The sequence below is a fragment of the Suricata suricatta genome, chromosome 9, assembly GCF_006229205.1.
Source record: "Suricata suricatta isolate VVHF042 chromosome 9, meerkat_22Aug2017_6uvM2_HiC, whole genome shotgun sequence".
NCBI classification, from domain to species: Eukaryota; Metazoa; Chordata; class Mammalia; order Carnivora; family Herpestidae; genus Suricata; species Suricata suricatta.
The window spans coordinates 32137008-32162299 of record NC_043708.1 but is presented as its reverse complement, the minus strand read 5'-3'; the positions used below and the strand labels follow the sequence as shown (position 1 = coordinate 32162299).

At 42.8% G+C, this 25292-nt stretch overlaps 1 protein-coding gene and 1 pseudogene across 4 annotated transcripts in view; both read right to left on the bottom strand.

The window, feature by feature from the left end:
- Positions 1–25292, bottom strand: part of ZFYVE26 (zinc finger FYVE-type containing 26) — a 66949-nt gene that overhangs the window by 32874 nt on the left and 8783 nt on the right. For 2 of the 4 annotated variants that reach the window (XM_029951144.1, XM_029951146.1), the window contains exons 5-21: positions 23898–24420; positions 23378–23508; positions 22612–22776; positions 22375–22463; positions 21247–21410; positions 16287–16490; positions 14187–14798; positions 13862–13948; positions 10240–10308; positions 9383–9534; positions 7072–7273; positions 5618–5881; positions 3751–3870; positions 3496–3660; positions 2717–2935; positions 2004–2106; positions 414–1159 (exon numbers count right to left, since the gene is read on the bottom strand). In XM_029951144.1, coding sequence (XP_029807004.1) covers positions 414–1159; positions 2004–2106; positions 2717–2935; positions 3496–3660; positions 3751–3870; positions 5618–5881; positions 7072–7273; positions 9383–9534; positions 10240–10308; positions 13862–13948; positions 14187–14798; positions 16287–16490; positions 21247–21410; positions 22375–22463; positions 22612–22776; positions 23378–23508; positions 23898–24420 — 4015 coding nt within the window. The remainder of the gene's footprint in view (positions 1–413; positions 1160–2003; positions 2107–2716; positions 2936–3495; positions 3661–3750; positions 3871–5617; positions 5882–7071; positions 7274–9382; positions 9535–10239; positions 10309–13861; positions 13949–14186; positions 14799–16286; positions 16491–21246; positions 21411–22374; positions 22464–22611; positions 22777–23377; positions 23509–23897; positions 24421–25292) is intronic. The other 2 variants (XM_029951145.1, XM_029951147.1) reach the window with 2 other exon arrangements.
- On the bottom strand, positions 13675–13771 carry LOC115303050 (annotated as a pseudogene).

Here is a 25292-nt window from a genome sequence, read left to right as displayed (position 1 = left end):
AGAATCCAGTAGTTGCAACCAAGACTATATGGCCTACAAAGCCCTTTAAAGAAAAAGTTTGCTGATCCTTGTTTTAAAGTAAACACTTGCCTGAACCCCATCCTTGGTTCTGGGGGTTGTGCTCAGATATTTGTAATTTATAGAACTTTCCAGTGATTCTGATATGCAGTGTTGAGAAAGTTGGTTATAAGTGCCCATTCTAAAGGTAGATGGAGTGGGATTCTAAGCTCTGCTCCACCACTTCCTATCCTGGGCAAGTTTTCTACCTTCTGAACCTCAGTCTCCTCTCAGTATCATGAGATACAGTGGTACTTTTCTCTAGAGTTATTGTGAGGATCAAATGCAATGATACACTCACTGAATGCTCAATGTTATTACCACCAGTGAAGGGGGACGTGTAGCTTTCTGCTCACCACATGCCGCGGCACAGCTCAGGACTGCATCTTTTATGTCGCTCAAGTCATCCATGTCTCGCCCGTATACTTCTATGAGCTGAAGGGCTCGGGGCCAATCTCTGGCCACCAGGGCTTCCTCGAAGGCCTCAGTGAGCACGTCTACAGCACTGGGAGAGTGCAGGCTCAGAAGGACGGTAGAGAGACTGGCCCGACCACAGAGACTCACTGCCAGGCTCTGCCCCTGCTCAGTGGACCGTCGTAGGGGTCCCCAGGAAGCCATGAGGGAGGCCTTAAGCATGGGGAACTGTTCCAGGAGGCGCTCGCACTCCTGGGCTACCTGCTCCGCACTTAGAGGCACCTCCCTGCGACCACGAAGCTCCTTCCATGACAAGCTGGGCCTGGTGAGCTTTGACCCCTGGGAAGCCCCTAGACAGGCCACTGTGGCCAGCAGCTTTGAGCGAGACTTAAGGAAAGTCAAGGCAGAAGAGGTAAGGGCTGGGAGTGACGAGTCCCTTGGGGAGGAGCGGGGCTTTCTCTCCAATGTGGGATTCCCAGTTGGCTTCGGGGAGCTCGGTGTAGAAAGTGGGAGGTCCTCCAGGCAGTGGGAAGTGTGCAGCTGGACCACGACGCTCAGGTGGGTCAGAAGGGATGATGTCTGCTGACTTTGCTGGGAAGAGCAAAGGGCAAGATGCTCACAGCAGCAGTTAACAATGACCTTCGGCACACTCAGGCTGAGCCCCTCTCGGGCTAGAAGTGCTGCCAGCCTGGACGGAGAGAAGCAGAGGGCACACAAGACTTGAGTGCACAGACATATCACCCAAGCTCAGAACTTTTTTATGTTTATACAATCAAATATAAATGCAGGCTCTTTAATTGTTATTCTTGCTCTCTCCCTCTTTCCCGCCCCATCCCCCCCCCCCCCCAAAGGTAGCCTATTAAACCCACTGCTCTGCGCTTGCTTTTTCACTTGATAACATATCTGGGAGAACCGTCTACATCCCTCTACAAAGAGACCACCTCATTCCTATTTACAGCTACACAATATTCCATTATGGGCAGAACCCGAATTTAACCAGACTTCTATTAGTGGGCAGTGGATTTTTCTGATGTGCTGCTACTACATATAAGGCTCTAACACAAGGACTTTGTGTAAATGTCATTTTTCACATGTCAGTAAAGCCACATGATAAATTCCCCAATGCAGATTGCTAGGTCAAAGTATATAACTTTGTTTTTTTGTAATAAATATAGACAAACTGTCTTCCCAATTTATATCCCATCAGCAATCCAGAAGAACGCTTATTTTCTCATGGTGTAGGCAACTCATGAGCTATCAAATTTTTGGATTTTTGCCTATTCATAAACGAAGATTCACCCCTTAATTTTATGTTTGCAACATAAATGTTGTGAGAGGTGGTGAGAGAGAAGGAACTGAAATTGAATTTTAATGTAGCTGTGTAAAGAGCAAATGAAAATTAAAGGAAAAATCTGGAAGAAATCCCTACTCTCTGTACTGAACTCAAGCACCACCCCACTGAGCCCTTGCATTCCTTAATGAAACCGTTAGAAAGGCCCGTTCACGCTTAACTCCCACAGAGTAGCTCCTACCTGTCTGGGGGAACTTGTCGCTCAAGCAGGAGGTGTGACACAAGTTGGGAAGAGCTCTGCTGCAGGAGAACAAATGGATTTCCTACCTTGACTTCCACGTGATCTGCAAAGAGAAACAAAGTGACCCTGGGTTTCACCAATGACTGCTCAGAGCCCTGTTTCCCAGAATTAATGAAAAAGCGCAGTGTCAAAACGAAGACTATACTGAGAGCCTTTTGGTCGATATTTTCTATGTAAAGGATATTCTCAATAGGACCCTGACCACAAGTTGACACCTTAGCATTGCTCTGGAGACTTCCAACCACAGATAAACTTTAGTGGGTAGATCTGGCCCCAAACAGCTCATCCTGTTCGCTTCAGCATGATGAAAGTGCATGCAGTACTCGCTCTGTGGACTCAAGTAAGAACCTGGCCCTCAGATCACAGACATGATTCCTCTCTGGGTCCTCAAATCCACAACAGTCTGAGAGAGGTGTTTTTGTCATTCATGCAATCCAATATATATAGGGTACTCCCACATGCTGTACAGCTGTCCCTGACAGTGGGCAGATAGGGATGAATAAAACACAAGGATGAATAAGAGGGGACCCTATAAATCTAGAGCTCCTGGCTACTGCTATCCCCAGAACTTCTTAATTGAGCACCTTTCCTCTTCCCTGCCCTAAACATTTACAGGCCAGTCATGACTCCCTTTCCTCTTTCTTGCTACTTACCAGGCTCAGAGCTCAAACTCCGCAGGAGAACTGCGGCCATGGTGCTGCAGTAACTGAAGAAGGCGCCTAGGTAGTCAGTCTGTCTGCTGCCTGCCGGGGTCTGTCTGCCCAAGTTCTTCTGGAGGAGCTGAGTCTGGATGTGCACAGGGTGGGCCTCTGCCTCTGGAGCTTTCTGGGCTGCCTGTTCCACCAGCGAGGAAAGTGGAGAACCCTTGGGCTCTGGGAGTTATGGCAGGAGAAGGAATGGAGGCCTTAGTCTGTGCTTCTAGTTCTGGGTCAGTGAGGCATCCTACAGCTTGGGGGCTATGCCTATAAGGCAGCTATAAAGTCCTAAGTTGGTCCCCTTTATGAGTGATTCTCAATCAGGAAGTGAGTGCAGAAATCAGGGGTGACAGTCCTGTCTCTGGGGGGGAATGGCTTGTTGAAGAGCACAGCAATCTTTTAGGGAAGGTTGATCAATATATACTGAGTACCTTTTGAGTGTATTTCTCATTAAGAATGAGAAAAATGTTTAAGTCAAAAAAAAAAAAAAGGAAAAAAGAAAAGAAAGAAAGAAGAAAAAAAAATGAGAGAAATATATCAGCTAAGGAAGTGTTAAGCATCCCTTCACTTGATGGGGCAGGAAACGGGTGGAGTTAGCTGTGAGACACGGCCTAGATAACTAGGGGGCTTCACGAGCCCAGTTCTGGAGTCCTAGGCCTCAGCCCCAAAGTGCTTCTCTCTGCTGTCTCCTCTCCCCAGCTTAGCCCTCATCTGCTGCTGTGCAGTTGGGCCTGTACCTGGCAGCTGTAGAGCCTCTCTCAGCGCCTGGAGGACCTGTTCCAGCTGCTGGGACAGGGTGGCGTGGCCGGCAACACAGTCCTCGGTGAGGCTGGGCCAGCACTTCTGAAGCAGCTCAGCTATGTTGTACCGTGGAGCACTGCCTCCTTTTTCTTCTACACTCTCTATGGAAAGCAAATGAGAAAGAATTAATTCTGATGCTGACCTGATGTTCCAAGTCTAGGAGGAAAAAAAATGGGAGAAAAGCAGCTCACCCGATTTTGTTTGTCCGGCTGACATAAGTGGATAATTGAGAATCTTACTGATTTGCTGAAGAACAACTGGAAAACCTCGAATGCCATCGACATTGAGAAGTACGTGGTCTAGCCGCCGACCTGGAAATGGATTGAAGGAAGAGTGAATGCAGAAAAAATAAGGCACTTTCAGAGACTGATAACTCAGTCTTGTACTTACTTGTGCAGTTTTGTCTTCCCCAATATTAAGGAGGAAATATGTACAAAATATGTATTTTGGGTGACAGCAGCTTACCTGGTTTACTCAATGACTGGGGTTCTAGGACTACTTGATGCCTCAGCTGCGAACAGTGGGCCACAGTCTCTGGCAATCTGTGGAACTGCTGTGCCAAGCCAAACACTTTCTGTGGATTTGCCTTGGTACAGTCTTCAGCTGAGAACTTGAGCTGGGATCACATCTGCCTTCTCTCTTTGCCTAAAGGGGCATCCTGACACCCTGACTAGACTATAAACAACTTAATGGACAGAGATTATTCCTTGTGTCTCTTGTACCCCCTATACTGTGGATAATCTGGAAACAGAGTAGATACTAAATTAATTCCTAATTGACATGAAACCATTTCAGCTATTAACAGTTTGAAAAATATCTCCTTTAATTTTTGAATGAGTACTAGAGGAAGGGGAGGGAAATTGTCCGATAAGAACAGCATTGCATATGGCATAGTATACTTTCTTGGAAGGTCTATGTGAACATTAAAGGACATTTTAACCAATGGCTCAGAAGGGATCTGTAGAGGCGTGCAGAAAAGAGGTACCACAGCAGGCCCGTGACTGCTATCCTTAGAAAGCCCTGCCTGCAAGGTTGCCACTGGCTGGCCTCTGCAAACTTGACTGGTAAATGGTTTCTGACACTGATAGAGAGCGTTCCCTGAATACTAAGAGGGGCCAGCTGTGCTTCAACTGTTTGTACAATGTGGTTTATGCTGAACAACTGCTTCCTTTTGAGAATCCAGAATTTTGGTCCATGCTGGGCAGAGATATCCCCCCCAACCAATAAAAACCTTGGGCATTGAGTTTCCAAGTTGTCACAGCTCATTACTGGAGGAATTAAGCACATCCTGTGTGAGTCTACGGGGAGAAGATTCCTGAAAGCTGTGCCTGGTTTCCTCCAGACTTTACCCCACGAGCCTTTTCCCTTTGCTGATTTTGCTGCGTATCTTTTCACTGCAATAAATCTTAGCCAAGAGTATGACTATATGCTGAGTTTTGTAACTTCTCCTAGTGAATCACTGAGCCTAGGAGTGGCTCTTAGATCATTACCATTCCTTTCTCCTTACTACTGAGAGAGGCGTGCTTTGTCCAATGTTTGGTGCATCAAGGACGGTGGAGAGTGGAACTTCTGCCTAATTCCTTCTTTGCATTCCTCTACCTTCATCTACCAAATGCCTCCAAGAATTCCATATACACATTCTGGGACATCATTAACCTCAAGGTACAAACCTCCCTCTAACTGTGAGCCATGATTCTCTTACACCTGGTTTACAAACTCAAGACTGTTCTAGGCTTTAGGTTAAGTGGGGTTCATTCTGCAGGAGACATGCAGTCTGAAGGCACAAATTCCACTGATACCATTTTGAATAGATATTTCTTCCTTGAATTTATCTATAAATCAGAAAAGAATTTCCCTAAATTACTGTAGATTGCCAAGTCTATTAAAAAGACAAGACTCTCAGACTATATTTAAGCCACCAAACTGGACATGAGGAAATTAACTAATAATCTTTTTCCCCAATAATTATTTTCTTCCAATCCAACTTATTAAGCATCTCAGAACCTCCCCTCCCCTCCATTTGAGAATGAAGGAACACAGCTGCAGAAGCACACTCACCCCGGCTCTCGAGGCTGACCTTCAGACGTCGTTCCGCTGTTTCTAAGAGCTGTTTGCAGGTTTTCCAGAGCTGGCACTGAGAGCAAGCCAGGTCAAATGCAGCCATGGCAGGGGGGCTGAGGTCTTCCAGAACCTCTCTCAGGGGGGCAGTGGGTTCCACCAGGGTATTGCTCATCCAAAAGTCCTCCTGCAGCGTGGGGATGGGTTCTCCAGAGGTGCTGAGTAGCTTGTCAGTCACATCAGAGATGGAGTAAAATACCATTCCTGGATCCAGCAGTGGAGTAAAAAGCAAGAGATTAAGATGATTCTCATTATCACTTTATTTTGAAAAGTAGTTATTTAAAAAGAAATGTTTGAGGGGTACATGGGTGGCTTAGTCGGTTGGGTTAGGGGTCCGACTCTTGGTTTCAGCTCAGGTCATGGTCTCATGGTTTGTGACTTCGAGCCCTGCTTTGGGCTCCACACGGACAGCGTGAAGCCTGCCTGGAATTCTCTCTCCCTCTCTCTCTCTGCCCCTCCTCTGCTGTGTCCCTCAAAATAAATTAAACAAACAAACCATTTGAGATCCTTCTGCAGGGATATCTTCTATGCGTATTAGCACCATCATTATAGCCTGCTCTTACGGGCATCAAACAATGTTATGGAAGGAAGACCCACAGAAACTTAAAACAGTAGAGATGATTGGGGGCTTATTCCCAAGGTGAGCCAAACAAGGCAGGTAAGAAGTAACGAGGTGAATCTGTGTGTGCTAATCAGAAAAGATCTCTAAAAAGCATTGCTAAAAAAAAAAAAAAAAAAAAAGAAAAACAAGGTAGAAAACAATATTTATTCTTGAACCCATTTACATAAAAAACAAAAAAGATATACATATATTCTTTTGACTAGGTACAGAAAATTTCTGGGAGAATGTGAAAGAAACAATGTGTGATGGAACTTGATATGTGGAACCTAGACCAGTAAGAGGCGTGGAAATGCAGGGCAGGGTTCCACTCGAGAAATACTGAAAGGATGAGTTTCTGCACTGCAGCCAGCGTTGAGCACTGAGACCTGTGTAGCCCAGGCTGTTGGTGTTATAAACAACTTCTTCACTTTACGGAAAAGTAAAGTAACACGCTTTTTCTCTGAATATTAGATAGAAAGGAAATAAACTCCTGACCATTGCCCAATTCCCAAGCTAGTGGCCATCAACACACATGGGGCAAATGGCATTCACACTCCTCAGTTTAAATCCCACAGGAGAAGCTTAATGGAGTAGCTGAAGTGGCAGGTATGTGACCACCTTGCTCAGGGAAGCTGGGCACAGCTAGAGACCGACTCTGCATGTGTCAGGACTGCTATGCTTTAAGGCCAGTGTCCTGCTCTAGATTTCTGCTCACCTTCATGATGAGACTATGATTTGGGTGACTTTTCCCAACATTCTCCTCCCCCAGCGCCCTTTCCACCCACAGTGGCACCTGCTGCTGCTGCGCTGCCGATGGCTTGTAGAGTTGAGCGGCCACTGCCTGTTCTTCGAATGGTGCTGCTCCCACCATCTGTGTTCTGGTTTTCAATCTTGTGCTCTACCCGGGCAAGTTCCTGGATCACCTCCTGGTAGCGCTCCACGAACATCAGCTCCCCCGAGCTGGGTGAGGACTTCAGGTTGAACATGAACACCACCTGTCACAGGACAGCAAGTGTGGGTTGTGCTGGGGCTGTGGACTCAGGTACTCTAGAGATGAGATCTTGCCTATCATCAGACTATGGCCCCAAGACATCTGCTTTGCAAGCTTGTGAGAGGACTAAATGTTAAAAGAATACATCATATATAGAAATAACTCACAGAAGTCAGCAAGAAAGCCACAACAGCCCCAGTAGAAAATAGACAAATGATGTATATAATTTCAAAGAAAAAATACATATGACTAATATGTAGATGAAAAATATTTTCCCTTACCAGTAATCCAGGGAATTTAAGAAACATTAATACTATTTTGTATCTATCACAATGACAAAGTATAAATATAAACCCTCAAGGAGTGGTGGCAGAATGAATCATCACAAATTAAAAAAAAAATTTTTTTTTAACATTTATTTTTGAGAGATAGAGAGAGTGTGAGCAGGGGAGGGCAGAAAGAGCGGGAGACACTGAATCTGAAGCAGGCTCCAGGCTCTGAGCTGTCACCCCAAAGCCTAACGAGGGGCTTGAACTCACGAACCGTGAGATCATGACCTGAGCTGAAGTCAGCCGCTTAACCGACTGAGCCACCTAGGTGCCCCTCTCACAATCTTTTTTGAAAAGCAATTTGACAATCTACAAAGTTTTAAAAATGTTTATAGTCTTTGACTTAGTAATTTTTATGAGAAACTCTTAAGCGAATAATTCAAAAGACTTAATGTGTAAAGGCGATAATCTTGGCACTATTTATAACAACTATTACAAGGCTGAAAATCTAATATTGAATAATGGGAATGGTCAAATGCAGCTACTTGATCAGACTACTGTGAGGTCACTAAAGTCAGTTATAAGGCAAATGTAAAAAAGGTTCTATATAAAGTTTTAGATTCACAATAATCTTGGCTATATAAAAGTCATCCATAACTTGGAAAAATATTGGTAAAAAATATACTTTACCTTAATATTGGTAATTCTGGACAATACAGTTAATACCTTTGCTTTTTGGTATTTTCTTATTATATGTATGACTTATTCTGTAACCAGGTTAAGAAAATAGAAATTTTATTAAAAAAAAAACAAAAGAAAGAAAAGAAGATCAAGGCCTCAGGAAAGGAAGAGGAGGTAAGAACATTTAGGAGTAAAGCCTCTTGGGGGTGGTGGGGGAGGGTGGGTCCTAGCTGACTTCCTCTCTCGATGTGAATGTAAGAAAGGTTGGCAAGGGTCATGTTCTCCCCCCAGAGGGTCAGAATTATCACTATCATTCAAATATGGGATCTAAAATGATCAGAGGAAGTTAAACCAAGATTCTCCCACCACCTAGATTTCTCCTCTATTTATTCCTCAACAATTAAACTCACTTGAAAGAAAAATTCTGAACTACGTGTTAAGGGACAAGCACTAGCGTGATAAATATACCAAGAGAGTTTTAAAAACCAGAATAGTAGGTTTTAATGCTATTAAGTTTAAGCAATTTTTAGTAGAGGATTCTTGCATTTCTTACAGCTTGTATATAATCCCCTTAACATTCCTATGAGGTAAGACAAGCAGGTATTATATTTAACTCCAATTTTCCAATGAGGATATTGAATTTCAGAGAGGGTAAGAGTCGTTCTGACTTCTACTTGTGCTTTTTTCTATATGACATGAACATCCTAGTTTGGTAGCCCCTTTACTTCTTGTATAATGTATAATGAATTGGCATTCTAGTTATTAAAAATGGTCTGTATCATGATTTTTCACTATATATATAAAATCATATATGTATCCACTGAAGGTGTTCAAGAAAAGAAACAAAAGTATTTCAATGTTTTGAAGTGGTGGAATTGTGGCTAAATATTTTTTTTTTATCTTATTAAAACACTGTTTAAGAGAAAGCCTCAATGATTCAACAGCTTCAATCTCCAAGATGAGTCGTGAAATCCACAATGGTGAGGACTGGGCCTTGTTACATGGACACTCCTGCAGGTGCTCCCAGAGGCTCTGGTTGTACATGCATCTAGCTTTACCCGAAGCCCCATGGGCCCCAGAAAGCTATGGCTGCCTTAGTATTCTTTACTAGGATGAGGTACAGCCTGGGCAGCTAACACCTGCTACACAGGTGCTCCCTTTACCTGGTGGGCTTCTGCAAAGTTCCCCCGGAGGATGCACGATGCCAGCAGTGACTCAGGTGGGGAGAACATCATGGGGATGAGTGAATTTTGAGACAGAGGCGGCAGCCGGCCATCCAGCTCATTCCTTCCAGACACAGTGTTCAGACTTCCTTCTGTTGGGACACAAGAATGTGGGCGCCAAGGAAGCACTAGAAACTGAGGGAAAACTGTATTGCTGACACTTCCCACCAGACTCTCAGATCTTCAGGGTCCTTCTCTAAAAATTCTGTAAATGTGGCTTAATTTTTCCTCAACTGAAGGGCAAACCTGTGCTATCATCTTTGAATATACAACTTAAGGACCATTCTTGGGCTATTCACCTGTTTCTCTCTGCTGATGGATGACTCAATTGATGGTGAAATAGCCCTTCCCCTTTTCTCTGCTGAAATCTGTTTGGCCATCTGCAGAACTAACTTTTTTTTTCTTTTTTTAAAATAAATTGAGATATAATTGACAGATAACACTGTTAGTTTTAGGTGTAAAACATAATGACTTTATTTATGTACATGTTATGAAATGATCACCAAAATAATTTAACATCCATCATTATATGTAGTTATAAATGTTTTTCTTGTGATAGAATTTTTAACACCTACTCTCTTGGCCACTTCAAATATACAATACTGTTAACTCTAATACTATGCTATGTATTACATCCCCAGGACTTACTTTTATAACTGGAAGCTTGCATCTCTTAGAACCAACCTGCTTGAACAGAGGCATGAACTGTCCAGTGCAGGACTTTACACCATGGTGTAGGGCAGTTCTATAGCAGGGCAAAGCTGCTTGAAGCTGGCAATCAGTTGGGACCCTCATACCTGAAGTACTTGTGCTCAGCTCACCACTTGTACCTTCCAGGGATGGATTGGAACCTCTGTCCCGGCCATCTGGAGGTATTAGGAAGAGAGACAATCATCAACTCCTTATAGTGTGGAAAGCGAGAGGTCAGCTTGAAGCCAAGATCTGAGTAGTAACAGTGAGAAGGTGATGGGTTTCAGGACCTCAGGAGCTTTCAAGTTACTTCTGGGGCTCAACAACCCCCATCTGCTACTAATATCAGTCAATATCAATATTCTGAAAAATTCAGTAATCAACTAATATCAGTCAATATTCAATATTCTGAAAAAATAGAAACACAACTATTATGACCAGGAAGTGGTAGGATGCAAAGGAGGGCCACAAAATTTTCTGACATAGAAAAAAGTGTCCTCATACTTGAAAAAAAAGGGAACCAAGTATAAGACCCAGTCTGCCAAAGACCATGCTATTTAAAGCCCTGGAGGAAAATTTTCTCAAAGACCATGATATTTAAAGTCCTGGAGGAAAGCGTCTTCTCAACACCTGCTTTCCAAAGTGTTAGGGCTTGTGAATGGAGGCTTGCAATTGCTTGACTCAAACCAATTAACTGGGCAGCTCAAAGGGTCTTAACAACTCAGTCTTGAAGTCTCTAGGTTTCTTCCATGGTATCCTCCACACTACCTGGTACGCACACTTTTCTCATTACCACTTAACTAGAGCCTACTCATTTTTCTGAAATCAGTGCAAGAGTCAACTCTTCCCTAGTATCTCTTTTACTAACATTTCCCTAAATTGTAGGCTATGCTGATCTCCCCTTCTAAGAGATTCCTTCTGTTTTCATGCTGTGCCTCAGTACAGTTTAAGTTTTTCATATATACTGTCAATACAGATAAATTACAAATTCTTTGAAGGCAAAGTCATAGTTCATAGCTCATTTGCCACCCTCAGGCTAACTAGCATTCATTGTTCAGCACATAGCAGACTCTTATAAATTTCTTGTTATTTATTTATTTACTTATTTAAATTTAATTTTTTAAGCTTTTTAATTTTTTTAAAAGTTTGTTTATTTATTTTGAGAGAAAGCATGCACGGCACGTGCAGGGCAGGGGCTGAGAGAAAGCGGGAGAGAGAATTCCAAGCAGGCTCCACACTGTCAACACAGAGCTTGATGCAAGGCTTGATCTCATGAATTATGAGATCATGACCTGAGCAGAGATCAAGAGTTAGATGCTTAACCTATTCGGCCACCCAGGCTCACCAATATTTTTTATTTTTAAGTGATCTCTATACCCATTGTGGGGCTTGAACTTACAACCCTGAGATCAAGATTTGCACGCTCCACTGACTGAGCCAGCCAGGTGCCCTTTCCCTGTTAATTATTTATTTATTATTTTTTTAATGTTTTTTTTTTAATTTATTTTTGATACAGAGAGAGACAGAGCACTAGAGGGGGAGGGGCAGAGAGAGAAGGAGACACAGAACCAGAAGCAGGCTCCAGGCTCTGAGCTAACTGTCAGCACAGAGCCTGACGCGGGGCTCAAACCCACGAATGTGAGATCTGACCTGAGCCGAAGTCGGAGGCTTAACCGACTGAGCCACCCAGGCGCCCCTCCCTGTTAATTATTTAAAGGCCAGCATCAAAAGCCATAATGGAAATCTGAATATCTAAAAATGTAATACTACTGTAATAATTATCCTGTATTAAACTCCTTACGAAAAACTCATAATTGGGGGCGCCTCAGTTGAGCGTCTGACTACAGCTCAGGTCATGATCTCACACTCTATGGGTTCTAGCCCCACACCTGGCTCTGTGGTGACAGCTCAGAGCCTGGAGCCTGCTTCAGGTTCTGTCTCTCCCTCTCTCTCCCTCCCCTGCTTGCTCTCGGTCTCTCTCTCAAAATAAAGACATAAAAAAAAAAAAAGAAAAACTCATAATTGAAGTCTAAAGACACAAAAGAGAAAAAACTGTAGCTCATAATGACAGAATTATTTTTCTTTTAAAAAAAATTTATTTTTCTGTTTATTTATTTATTTTTGAGAGACAGAGAGAGACAGCACGAACAGGGGAGGGGCAGAGAGAGAGGGAGACACAAAGTCTGAAACAGGCTCCAGGCTCTGAGCTGTCAGCACAGAGCCTGATGTGGGGCTCGAACCCACGAACCCTGAAATCATGACCTGATCCAAAGCCAGACGATTAACTGACTGAGCCACCCAGGCGCCCAGGATTATTTTTCTTAATGGGTAGAAAAACTTCTTACAATTCAACAAGAAAGCAAATCCAACAGAAAATCTGGACCTTAGAGATGAATAGGCAGTCCAAAGAAAAATATAAATGGCCAATAAATACATGAAAACACATTCAATTTCAAGCTAAAATTAATATTAAAATACTAAACATAAAATATAAAAAACCATTATTATATTAGTATATGTTCTGCCAAAGCGAGCACTCCATTATTATATTAGTAATATTGACAAAGATTTTTTAAAATTGATACTACTCATTTTTGATGGATATGCAAATAGGCACTCATATATAGTTGGTGGGAGAATAAATTGGTCCACCTTTTTTTAAGGCAATTTGGTAATATCTATATTTTATATCCACATATCTTTGACATTGCTATTCTACTGTTAGGGACTTATCCTATAGATATATTCACACAGACATGTATGTATGAATAGATATATATACAAGGTTATTTACTATAGCATTATTTATGATCATGAAAAACAAGAAAAAATTTAAATGTCCACAAAGGGTATATAAAACAAGGGAATGCTAAGCAGTCTTTATAAGGAGAAAAAAGTTCTCAATATATAGTATTATACATTTGTGTATTTAAAAGTGTATAAGTGAACAAGACAATCATGGTTTTCAGTGTATAACAGTAAATACAATATGACACATCTGTATATATAAAATGTGAGATATGCTTATATTTTATGGAAAATTTCTGGAGGGAAACTATTAGCAAGGTTACCTTGGGGGAGTAGGTTAGGTCCTTTGTGTTTGTTTGGATCATGTGCTTTACTTAAAAAAAAAAAGTTTTTTTTAACATTTATTTATTTTTGAGAGAGAGAGAGACAGATCATGAGTAGGGGAGGGGCAGAGAGAGAGGGACACACAGAATCGGAAGCAGGCGCCAGGCTCTGAGCTGTCAGCACAAAGCCCAACGCGGGGCTCAAACCCACGAACTGTGAGATCATGACGTGGGCCAAAGTCAGACGCTCAACCAACTGAGCCACCCAGGTGCCCCTCATGTGCTTTACTTTAAAGAATATGAGGGGTGCCTAGGTGGCCTAGTCAGTTAAGTGTCCAGCTTCAGCTCAGGTCATGATCTCACGGTTCGTGGGTTCAAGCCCCACATCAGGCTCTGTGCTGACAGCTAGCTCAGAGCCTGGAGCCTGCTTTGGATTCTGTGTCTCCCTCTCTGTCTGAACCTCCCCTGCTTGTACCGTCTCTCTCTGTCTCTCAAAAATAAAGAAAAAACATTAAAAAGAAAATAAAGAATACTACACTTGATCTTAGCCAAAAGGCCGAGAAGTGATAAAAAAAAAAAAAAAGAATACTAGACAAGTGGCAGCATCCCACTTGCCTGGTACACCGGAATGAGGCATGGGGAGAGCTCTTCAGATTACCTGGCTGGCTCCTTCTTGTCCGACGCCCCCGGCGGAGACTTGGGTGCCGTGTGGCAATGGGCCGGTATCTTCGGGAAGGCTGCTCATCTGAAACAGCCAACAATAGGTCATAGGGGAGAGTGTTCAATTTTGATTTGACCCACCTCCTGGGGTAACTGGTAGGAGAAGATCTGGACAGGCTCTGAGACAGGTTTCTGACGCTGGTTGCTATGGTGATGTGCCCTGAGTTAAGGTGTGACTTGCACATACTCCTCACTCTCTCCCACATTCCTGGCTAATTTTCCTTTCTCACTTTAGGACCTACCGGCTCTCCATCTGCTCTCACCTGAGCCCTGGTTGCTTGATACCACCTTGTATCTCCACTGGGCCTCAGAGAGAACCTTGGAAAACCGGTGCAAGCGGCTCTGCAATCCGTCTCTGCCTCCCGAGCAGCTCTGGCCTTCTAGCAGCTTTGGCTTCTCAGGGGGGTTGTGGCTGCTGAGTTTATCCAGCTGCTCCTGGAGAAGCCTGAGGAAGGCCCCTATTGCAAATTCATCAGCCAGGAAGCCACTGATACCACTAGTAAAGTGCTTTAGTTCCAAAAAGCTGTGTCCGTGGGGCTCTGGGGAACTGTCTTTTGGCTCTGTCTTCAGCCAGCTTGGGACTGTAGAGGCAAGGCTCCTGGGGACGCCCTGGCAACCCCGCTCCGACTTCCTCTCAGGCTGTGCTATATGCTGAGGGCTCTCTGATGGTGACCTCAAACCCATCCGGCCCTTCCCCTCAATGTCATCATCCTCAGCATAGTCCTCGGGCAGGTGAGGCTCTGGGTGAAGATCGGCAGAGGTGAGGAGAAGCAATGAGAAAATGTTTTCCAGAAGTTCCAGGCACAAAGAGTCAGGAATACTGCACAGATACTGTTGACATCTGGCCAGGTATGCTGAGAAGAGATCTGAAGCACCTAAAGAAGCATGTGTGAGAGAAGAGGCCAGAGAAAGCGTAGAGAGAAAATGCAAACATTAGAAACGTTACTTGCCAGACTCCACCATTCTTACAACTTTAACTCTTTTATTTTTTTGATGACTAAGGGAAGCAGTTACAGTCAGAAGAATATGTTGCTAGTCAGCCATGTCTTTTCATGATTTGCAGAAAGATTTTACTACCTTAATTAAAAGTATAGCTTACTGAACGCTCACTATTTTGTTTCCACTTTTTAAACATTATTCCTGGGGTGCTTGGGTGGCTCAGCTGGTTAAGCATTCGATTCTTGATTTTGGTTCAGGTCATGGTCTCAGCTCAAGTCCTGATCTCACAGTTGTGAGATCAAGCCCCGTGTCAGGCTCCGTGCTGGGCGTGGAGACTGCTTAAGATTCTCTTTCTCTCCCCACTCTGTCCCTCTCCCTCTCTCATGTGCATTCTCTCTCTAAAATTAAAAAAAAAAAACAGGGCGCCTGGGTGGCTCAGTTGGTTGAGCATCTGGCTTCAGCTCAGGTCATGATCTTGTGGTTCGTGGGTTCGAGCCCCACGTTGGGCTCTGTGCTGACAGCTAGCTCGGAGCCTGGAGCCTGCTTTGGATTCTGTGTCTCCCTCTCTCTCTGACCCTCCCCTTCTCATGCTCTCTCTCTCAAAAACAAAAATATAAAAAAATGAATAATTAAAAAAATATATATTATTCCTCATCTCTGACAAGCACTTTGTATTTCAGGTCCTGGAATGAAGGTAGCATAGAGACTCCTTATCCCTCAATTCTACTTGCATCCAGTCTTACACTAAAGGTGATCACAAGCTACCTATATCTCATGAAGAAGCAAGAAATACCAGGCTCAGAGGTCCAAGCCTATTTCAAAGCTGCATGGGAGAGATAATTGACCCCTAGTCACAGAGGGCAAGTTAAGGAATTATAAGTTACTAAGAAAAAACAAAGAGGATAAAACAGGAGGTTCTGTCATAATGTAGGCTATGAACTATGACACTGCTTTAAAGAGCTACATTAAAAAAAATAGAACAATGGAAACCAATTTGACAATAAACTATAAACTATTTTTAAAAAATGGAACAGAAAAATAATCAAGACTGTGCTCCACTTGGCAGGGTATTATTTCCTAAAACTTAGTGTACATATCTCTTACACACATATTCATTTACACTATGTAAATTATATACCTAAGTGCAAACAGGAATGTAATATGAAATGCTATTTCCACTGTGAGTTGTAGTTAAAAAAAGAAGCATCTGGAAAACAATACACTGTGTGAACAGACTCCATTAGAACTTAGGCAAATCACTTGCTTTCCTCCATGTCCTTTTGATTCACTCAGGCTGATAAATGGATGACGTTATTCCTGGGCATAATAAAACCAAGGCCACCTCCCAATCCCATGAAGAACTCACTGGGAGAGGCTGTTCCCAGCTTCCATGAGGGATGGGGTGCACGGGGGAAGTGCTGTACCTGGGGAGGAGACAGAATCACTCGCTGGCTCTGCAGCCGAGGCCAGGTCCTCAGAGGGGCTGCCTCTGCATGCCTGGCACTGGGAGTGCTGGTGTGAGTTCACACAGAGGGCATAGATGGCATACTTCATGGCACAGAAGCTCTGGTACAGCGTCAGGTTCTGACACTGGCTCAGGTGCTCAGGGACTGGCGCATCGGCTGAATCTGAGTTGTAGAGAAACAGGGAGAACTTCAGAGTCGCAGGCAGGAGCTGCACATACGGCTGAGCAGAGACATCCTGCGCTTCAGGCTCAGTGTTCTCACCCTCTCTTCTTGCTGTCAGTTTGAGTTGTGCTTTTTCTGGGCCCTTTCCTCCAATCAACACCAACCCCCAGTTCCTCTGTTTCTTTTCCCAGCAGCCTCCCTTCTACATGGCCGTTCACTGTAGCCCTCATGGCCATTTAACAAGTCTTTCCCTTATATTTCTTAAAATACCTGTTTTTCTTTTGTAAAAAATTAAAATGTCAAATTAATATTTAGTCAGCTAGTGCCACATTATCCAAGAGATAGGCTTAAAATGCATTTAAATTGAGTAATGAGAGTAAAGGCAATGAAAAATTAGAAATGAATATTTAACATTGTTAAGAAAGCACTGAAGCAGAAATTAAGAAATCATAAACGGTGATCTCTAATTTCTCATAAAAAAAATTTTTTTAGAGGTGCCTGGGTGGCTCAGCTAGTTAATTAAGCGTCCAACTTCAACTCAGGTCATTCTCACATAAAGGCTCTGTGCTGACAGTGTGGAGACTTTTTGGGATTCTTTCTCTCCCTCTTTCTCTGCGTCTCCCCTGCTCATATTTTTGCTTTCTCTCAAAATAAATAAACTTAAAAAACAAAATTTTTTTTGAATCCCAGGAGAAGGTACTAGAATATTCAAAGGGTTTCTGACATTTTAATCTGACCCTAATTCTTTCCATACCAAAAATACAACCTGCTCAAACCATCTATATGCTGCATATAAGAGACTCACTTCAGACCTAAAGACACCTGCAGATTCAAGGTGAAGGGATGGAAAAACATTTGCCATGCAAACAGAATGAAAAGAAAGCTGGGGTAGCAATACTTATATCTGACAAAAAAGACTTTAAAACAAAGACTGTAACCAGAGACAAAGAAGGGCATTACATAATGATACAGGGAACAGTCTAACAAGAGAATATAATAATTAGGGGTGTCTGGTGGCTCAATCGGTTGAGTGTCCAGCTTCAGCTCAGGTCATGATCTCACAGTTCGTGGGGTCAAATCCCATGTCAGGCTCTGTGCTGGCAGCTCAGAGCCTAGAGCCTGCTTCCGATTCTGTGTCTCTCTCTCTCACTCTGCCCCTCCCCTGCTCATGATCTGTCTCTCTGTCTCTCAAAAAAAAGTTAAAAGAGAATATAATAATTGTAAATATTTATGCACCCAATATGGAAGCACCTAAAAACATAAAGCAGCTATTAACAGACATAAAGGAAGAAATTGACAATAATACAATAATAATAATACAATAATTGATAATAATACAATAATAGTAAGTGAATTAACAACTCACTTACATGAATGGACAGACCACCAGACAGAAAATCAATAAGGAAACAGTGGCTCTGACTGACATATCAGACCAGATAGATCTAACAGATATATTCAAAACATTCCATCCCAAACAGAAGAATACAGTCTTTTCAAGTGCACATGGAAAACTCTCCAGAGTAAATCACATGTTATGCCACAAAACAGGTCTCAATAAATTCAAAAAGAATGAAATCATATCATGCATCTTTTCTGACAAAATGGTATGAAACTAGAAGTCAACCACAAGAAAAAAATCTGGAAAGAATATAAATACACAGAGGCTTAAGTAATGTGTTGTTGCTCAACAATGAGGGGGTCAACCAAGAAATCAAAGAGGAACTAAAACATGGAGACAAATGAAAATAAAAACACTAAAAACACAATGGTCCCACACTGGATACAGAAAAACCTGTTTTAAGAGGGAAGATTAAAATAATACAGACCTAGTTCAAGAAACAAAAAAAATCTCAAATAAACAACCAACTTTACACCTACACGAGCTAGAAAAAGAACAAAGCCCAAAGCCAGTGGAAGTAAGGAAATAATAAAGATTAAAGAAGAAATAAATGAGAGACAAAAGAAACATTAGAACAAACAGATCAATGAAACTAAGAGTTGGTTCTTTGAAAAGATGAACAAAATTGGTATACCTTTTAGCCAGACTCATAAAGAAAAAGAAAGATAGAGAGCGTTCAAATAAATAAAACTAGAAATGAAGGAGAAGAAACAACACCACAGAAATAAAAGGATTATGAGAGAATATTATGAAAAATTACATGACAACAAATTGGAAAAACCTGGAGAAATTGATAAATTCCTATAAACATATAACTTTCCAGAACTAAATCAGGAATAAACAGAAAATTTGAACAGACTGATTCCTAGCAATAAAACAGAATTAGTAATTGTAAAACTCCCAGGTCCAGAACCAGATAGCTCCACAGGTGAACACAAGCAAACATTAAAAAAAATTTTTTTTTAACATTTATTTATTTTTGAGAGACAGAGAGAGACAGACGTGAACAGAGGAGGGGCAGAGAGCAAAAGAGACACAGAATCTGAAGCAGGCTCCAGGTTCTGAGCTAGCAGTCAGCACAGAGCCCGAGGTGGGGCTCGAACCTGCAAACCGTGAGATCATGACTTGAGCCAAAGTTGGACGCTTAATCAACTGAGCCACCCAGGTGCCCCTCCAGGAAACATTTAAAGAAGAGTTAATAATACCTGTTCTCGAACTATTACAAAAACCAGAAAAGGAAGGAAAGCTTCCAAATACATTCTATGAGGCCAACATTATCCTCATATCAAAACCAAATAAAGATATCACAAGAAAAGAAAATTATAGGCCAGTATCTCTGATGAACATAGATGCAAAAATCCTCAACAAAATAGAAAACTGAATCCAATAATACATTAGAAAAAATGTATTCACTATAATCAAGAGGGACTTATTCCAGGGATGTAAGGGTGATTCAATACTCACTAATCAATCAACATGATATATCACATTAACAAAAGGAAGAATAAAAGCCATATGATCATCTCAACAGATGTAGAAAAAGCATTTAAGAAAGCACAACATCCATTAATGATAAAAACTCTCAACAAAGTAGATTTGAGAAACCCACAGCTAACATCATACTCAACGGTAAAAAACTAAAAGGTTTTCCTCTAAGATCAGGAACAAGACAAGGATATCCATTCTTACCACTTTCATTTAACATAGTATTGGAAGTCCTAGCCACAGCAATCACATAAGAAAAAAAAAAGTCATCCAAATTGGTAAGGAAAAAATAAAATTTTCACTATTTGTAGATGACATAATACTATATATAAAAAGCCGTAAGACTTCATCAAAAAACTACTAGAACTGATAAATGAATTCAGTAAAGTTGCAGGATACAAAATTAATATACAGAAATCTGCTGCCTTAAAAACATACAACCTTCTCAAAAAAAAAAAGAAAAGCATTAAATGTAGTAAAGCAAAAAAGAAGAAAAGAAATATTACCCATGATCCTACCTGCTAAATATAGCCATTGTTACATTCTGGTTTAATGCTTTTAACAGTTATGCATACATATGTGAGTATGTATTTAAATTCAGTGGAATGATATTTTACATACTATTTAATTTTCCTACTTCTTAAATATTATAGTATAAGCATTTTATTGTACCTCTTCATGGAATAAATTTCTGATGGTTGCAGAGTTCTACTGAATGAATCCCTTCCCCAGGGATTCTTCTTGGGCAGGGCATACAGGAGTTAGGGATGCTTTGCCACTATGATGTTGTAATAAACCCGTTTATATATAGACTTCCAGTGATTACTTCTAGGAAGTAACCTCAGCTTTACCAAGCTCGGGGGTAATATGAAGAATGAGAACCAGTACTGTTCTATGCCCCTGACCTCAGTACGGCCTTATGGATAAGGGCCAGGATTTGCAAGTACTTGCCTGACCCTGAGAGTGAGTAGCCCCTTATATTTTGTACCCCAGATGGCTCTCTTGTGTCAGCTTAATTCCAGCCCTATTATTGCTCTTCTTTTGCCTTTTCCAAGTTCAAGTGTCCTGGTGGGTCACCAAGGATCCAAGTTAAAATACTTCTCTGGGAGGCTTTTGTACGCATATGTCAAAAACATATTTCTCTTAGGAAATCTGGTAAACAAATTGCCTACTTTACCAGAAAAAAAATTTAGAACATAGTTAACACTGGCTTTCCAATTAGTGGTAGGTACTCTTATAAAGTAATCAAAGCATCTAGGTTGAGAAACATCTACTGCCACATGAAAGCATTTGTTTCTCTCAGAGCTAAGTGTCCCTGGCCTGGGTTTTATGCTATGAAGTGATTTTTGAGAGCAAAAAGAGTTGTGTTTTAAGCAGAGATACAAGGCTAAAACAAGACTTTTTATTGCTTTAGACAAGCCTTTCTTCTAAACTTCATCTGTTTAGTAGATCATGAAGAAGAGACGAGAGGGAAAGAAGCCCAGAAGCTGCTAGGAGGAAGCTTATAAAGCACGGAAAGATTCACCAAGAACTTGCATAAATATTGCCAATGACAGTGCTGCAAACTCAGAGAGGGCAGGTCCTGATTCCACTTCACTGGCATGCAGGTGCGCGAGTGGTTCCTGAGATGGGTTCCCCAAGGACAAAGGTTCCTCTGGGACTGTTCTCATGGGATTCCCTATGCCTCACCAAATAAGGAGTGCCCCTACATCCCATAATCTGATGAAAGCAAATAGGGATAATTTAGCAGGCGCCTGCTGGACCACACACCTTGACAGATCACATCTAGATAAATATTGCACTAAAAGAAACTGGTGCAGGACTGTCCTAAGAGGGAAGCTTGACCAAGTCACTCCATCACTAACTCACCATGCTCTTGCTGGGGGTCCTTGGCTGGTACCTTCTGTAAGAGCTTGAGAACATCTTCCTCCCTGAGGGCTGGAAGGTTGGTAAGGTGATGGAGCGAGTACAGCACGGAGTGGCTGTCTCCACCATGTAAATGACATAAGAGATCTCTCTTTGGTATGGGGTTGCTAAAGGGCAAAATTGAGAGGATGGAATAGAGTCAGTTACAGAATTGCTCTAAGAAAGACCCATCTCTATGCTGTCTATTCCTTCTCTCTGGCTCAATACTGCACAGGTTTCACTTCCCTCAACATTAAATTCTAGCTCGTCTGGATAGAGCAGAGCATTTTATTTACTGTAGGAAAGAACACCCACCGAGTTAGCTCTAGTTATCTAGAAAGGACCCTAGAAAGGGCCTTTTTGGTCAGTAGGATTTAGAAAGGGCCTATAGATTAGGTTTACCAATTTCCATACTCTTCCTAGCTAAAAGCTGACCCAATCTTCTCTGCTTTGCTTTGAGTAAGGGCCCCTCACCACTTCCCCCTCTGCTTACTCTACTTTAGGAAGTGCTGGTGATGTGTGTGAAGAACAAAACATGAAACTGGATCACAGGAAGATTTAAGGCGAAGTTTTCAGGGAGGCACAGCTTTGCACACAGTTCAATAGGCAGCTGTTGAATGAACTTGTGATCCAGGATAACACATGCCTAAGAACATGGACCACATTCACTAGCTATGTCACTTTAGGCATGTTATTTAACATCTCCAGGCTTAAGTTGTCCCACCTTTAAAATGAGGGTAATATTGGTATCTGCCTCACAGAATTATCGTGAGGCTTCAGTGAAATCATCCACTTAAAGGGCTCACAGCAATGTCTGGCATATAGTAAGTGCTCAGGAAATGTGAGCTTTTGTTCCTTTTATCACTGTCATCCTCCAAGTTCCCTCTAGTTATAACCTCATGGCTATGGTAAAGATAATAATCATCACGTATGTTTCTTCCCTGGTTTAATAGTTGGAACGATTATTAGTTGCTGGTCAATGCTGTCAACTCAGACATCTAGGTGGAAGGTGCCTTGAAATGGCCACACGTGTGGAGCATGAGATCAAGTGTGCCCAATGGTGGGAAGGGGCCTGGCTGCACAGGACTGTACCTGCTCTGTTGTACACACCACTCCAGGACCTCCAGGTGAGCCCCCAGCCCATCACAGGCCTCCCTGAGCAGCTGGTCACAGCCCTGGTCCTGCGTTGATACGGGAGAAGAAAGAGATGTGGACTCAGGAACCTGGGGTCAGAGACTGTGACTGACTTCAGGACCCTGCATTCTGCGCCACCTCAAAGTCCCGTATCGCTCACTTCTGGAGCAGCTCACACTGCAGGGTGAGAGTTACCTGGGTCCCGTGGAGTGTCTGGAGCAGACTCTTGGCTGATGCCAGGCTCTGGCAGTGTGTCCAGCCCAGCAGCACGAGCAGTCGACTGAGAGGCCTGAATTCTCTGTCGAGTAAGCAGCCAAGACTGGGGAAGTCTTCCTCTTTCAGCAGCGTGAGTGCTGTCACCTGTAAGCCAACGGGGGGCTAATGTAAGGGGTTTTGTGAACTTGCTGCTCATTAGGGTAGAAAGCTTTTTAGTAGAGCAGGGAGATGCTGAACAATGACAGACGTGGCCAATTGAGTACAAAATGTTTACAAAAACACTAGATTATAAGCTCTCGGAAGGCAGGGACTGACTTCTGTTGTAACCCCAGCTCCTAGCACAGTGCCTGGCACACAGGATGAGGTTAATAAATATCTGTTGAATAAATTAAACCTTGACTGCAGTCTGGAAGGAGGTTAGAGTGATTAAATTCCCCTGTCTGGTAGGCAACATATTGCTGCCACAGTCTTTTCTTTCTCACACCTTCCAGAAAACTTACATGTATCCAACATCTTAGTCCCTGCCAAAGGGGCAGATATAAAATGACTGCAGTTCTAATTATGAATGATACTGGTTCTCAGAGCCTTCCTTCCCCTGGGACTGTGGGATGGACACACCAAATGACACATCACTAATTAGATTGCTTTGTGTTGGATAAATGAGTGGGAGAGAAAGGAGAAATGAAAAAGCCTACAGAGAATCCCTGGGTACTTCTGTGATGAAGAATGAGTAAGTTTGACGTACCAGGATCTGCTCGAGGAAGTGCTTGCTGTTGCTTAAGCAGTAGAAGTAGGCTGATTTCCAAGCCTGGGCTGGGTCAGGATTGGAGAACAGGGCCAGCATTGCCTGCTCAGGATCTAGATGATCGGAGGAGACTACAAATCAAACCAGACAGGGTTACCGGGGAAGAAGAAGCTCTTCTTTCCTAGGTTAAAGCCCATTTGAAAACTAACAGGCATGAGAGTTCCCACTTTTAAAAATTTAGGCCAGGCTTTCTACACTTCTGTCTTAAAGACCCTTCAACTTTTCTCAGTAGCTTCTGAAAAGCTCTTTCCTGCTACTGCTATTACTTTGTTATGTTTTTCCCATCATTCCATCTCGGACTACAAAATCTGTACTTTTACAAAAGAACACCTTACCATTTTGCTTAGCTCCTCCACTAGATTTCCTGAGCAACTTGGAAGGCACCAGCCTAGAGGAAACTTCAGAGGTTGGGTACAGCATAATTACCAACACAAAAGGAGAAGCAGCAAAGGGAACACACCTTTTCCCGAGGGTATGGCCTTCGCTGGCTTTTCTGCGGCCTTCACTGCATACGTATGGCCGTACAGGGAGAGCAGGCCCCGTCCTGCCTTGTGGAGCAGGCAGCCGAGCACCCGCTCCTCCTGCAGGGGGCTCCCCTCAGCCCTGCAAGCCTCCAGTAGCTCCTCACAAAGGAGACGCAGCTCAACCCCGAGAGGCTCAGCAGGGCAACGCAGAGTCCGTAGGGCTCCGTAGATGGCATCTACTTCACCAGGGGGCCCAGTGGCGAGGCCCTGCACAACCTGAAGTGCCCTTCGAATGAAGTCCACCAGCGCCTTCTGCAGGGGCCAGCCACAGGGGCCAAGGCCGTCATCTTCTCTAAGCAGGAGCTGCAGCAGGGCCTGTGCTGGCTGGGGAGCCTGCCTCAGAAGATCCCAGAGCACAGAGACGGCTTCTGAGCTGAGCCGAAGGGTCCAGCCATCCTGCCTCTGATTTCCATCAAGCACAGGGCCTCTTGAATCTTGTGCTAAGGCCTCATACAGCTCCTAAATAGAGGATGAAGAGAGGGATCCATGGGAGGCATGTCTAGAACGTTAGCATTTATAAGCCTTGATGTTTTCCTTTCTTCAGGAGAAGTATGTGTGTGTATGTAATAGTAGCAGTAGCAAACACTTCTGTAGTAGTTACTTCGTGCCAGGCCCTTTACACAGAAAAATCAAATTAACCCTTACAACAACCTTAAGAGAAAGACATTACTATTATCCTCATTTTACAAATGAAGAGATTGAGGCAAAAAGATTGAGGCAAAGAAACAACTCAATTTCCCAAGGCCTCCATTCTCAAGCTAGTCCCCCCTTACCTTCTCCAAAATATGCACTGTAGATTTAAATCAAGGGCTGCAAATTCATAGACCAAGCTGGTAACAAATGGGTATGAGGCATGATGCCCACTCACATGGCATTTAAATTCAACTTTTAAAAGAATACTACATATCAGTTTTTAATCTCTGCTCTAAATCCTAGCCATATTTTGAGGTATAGTCCATTCCTCATCCTTTAAAGCCTTCCCCAAGGGGAACCTGGGTGGCTCAGTTGGTGAAGCATTCAACTCTGGCTCAGGTCATATCTCATGGTTTGTGGGTTTGAGCCCTGCATCGGGCTCTCTGTCAGTGTAGAGCATACTTTGGATCCTCTGTCCCCCTTCCTCTCTGTCCCTCCCATGTTCATGTGCATGTGTTCTGTCTCTCAAAACAAACAAACAAACAAAAAAAGACTTAAAAACAAAACAAAACAATCTTCCCTAATATCTCCAATTCATACAACTCTCCTTTATTGGGCTTTCAAAGTACTCAAAATTACTGCCATCGGGTTTAGTCCATAATTGTGGCATGTGTATTAGTCTTTCTCCCCAACTAGAT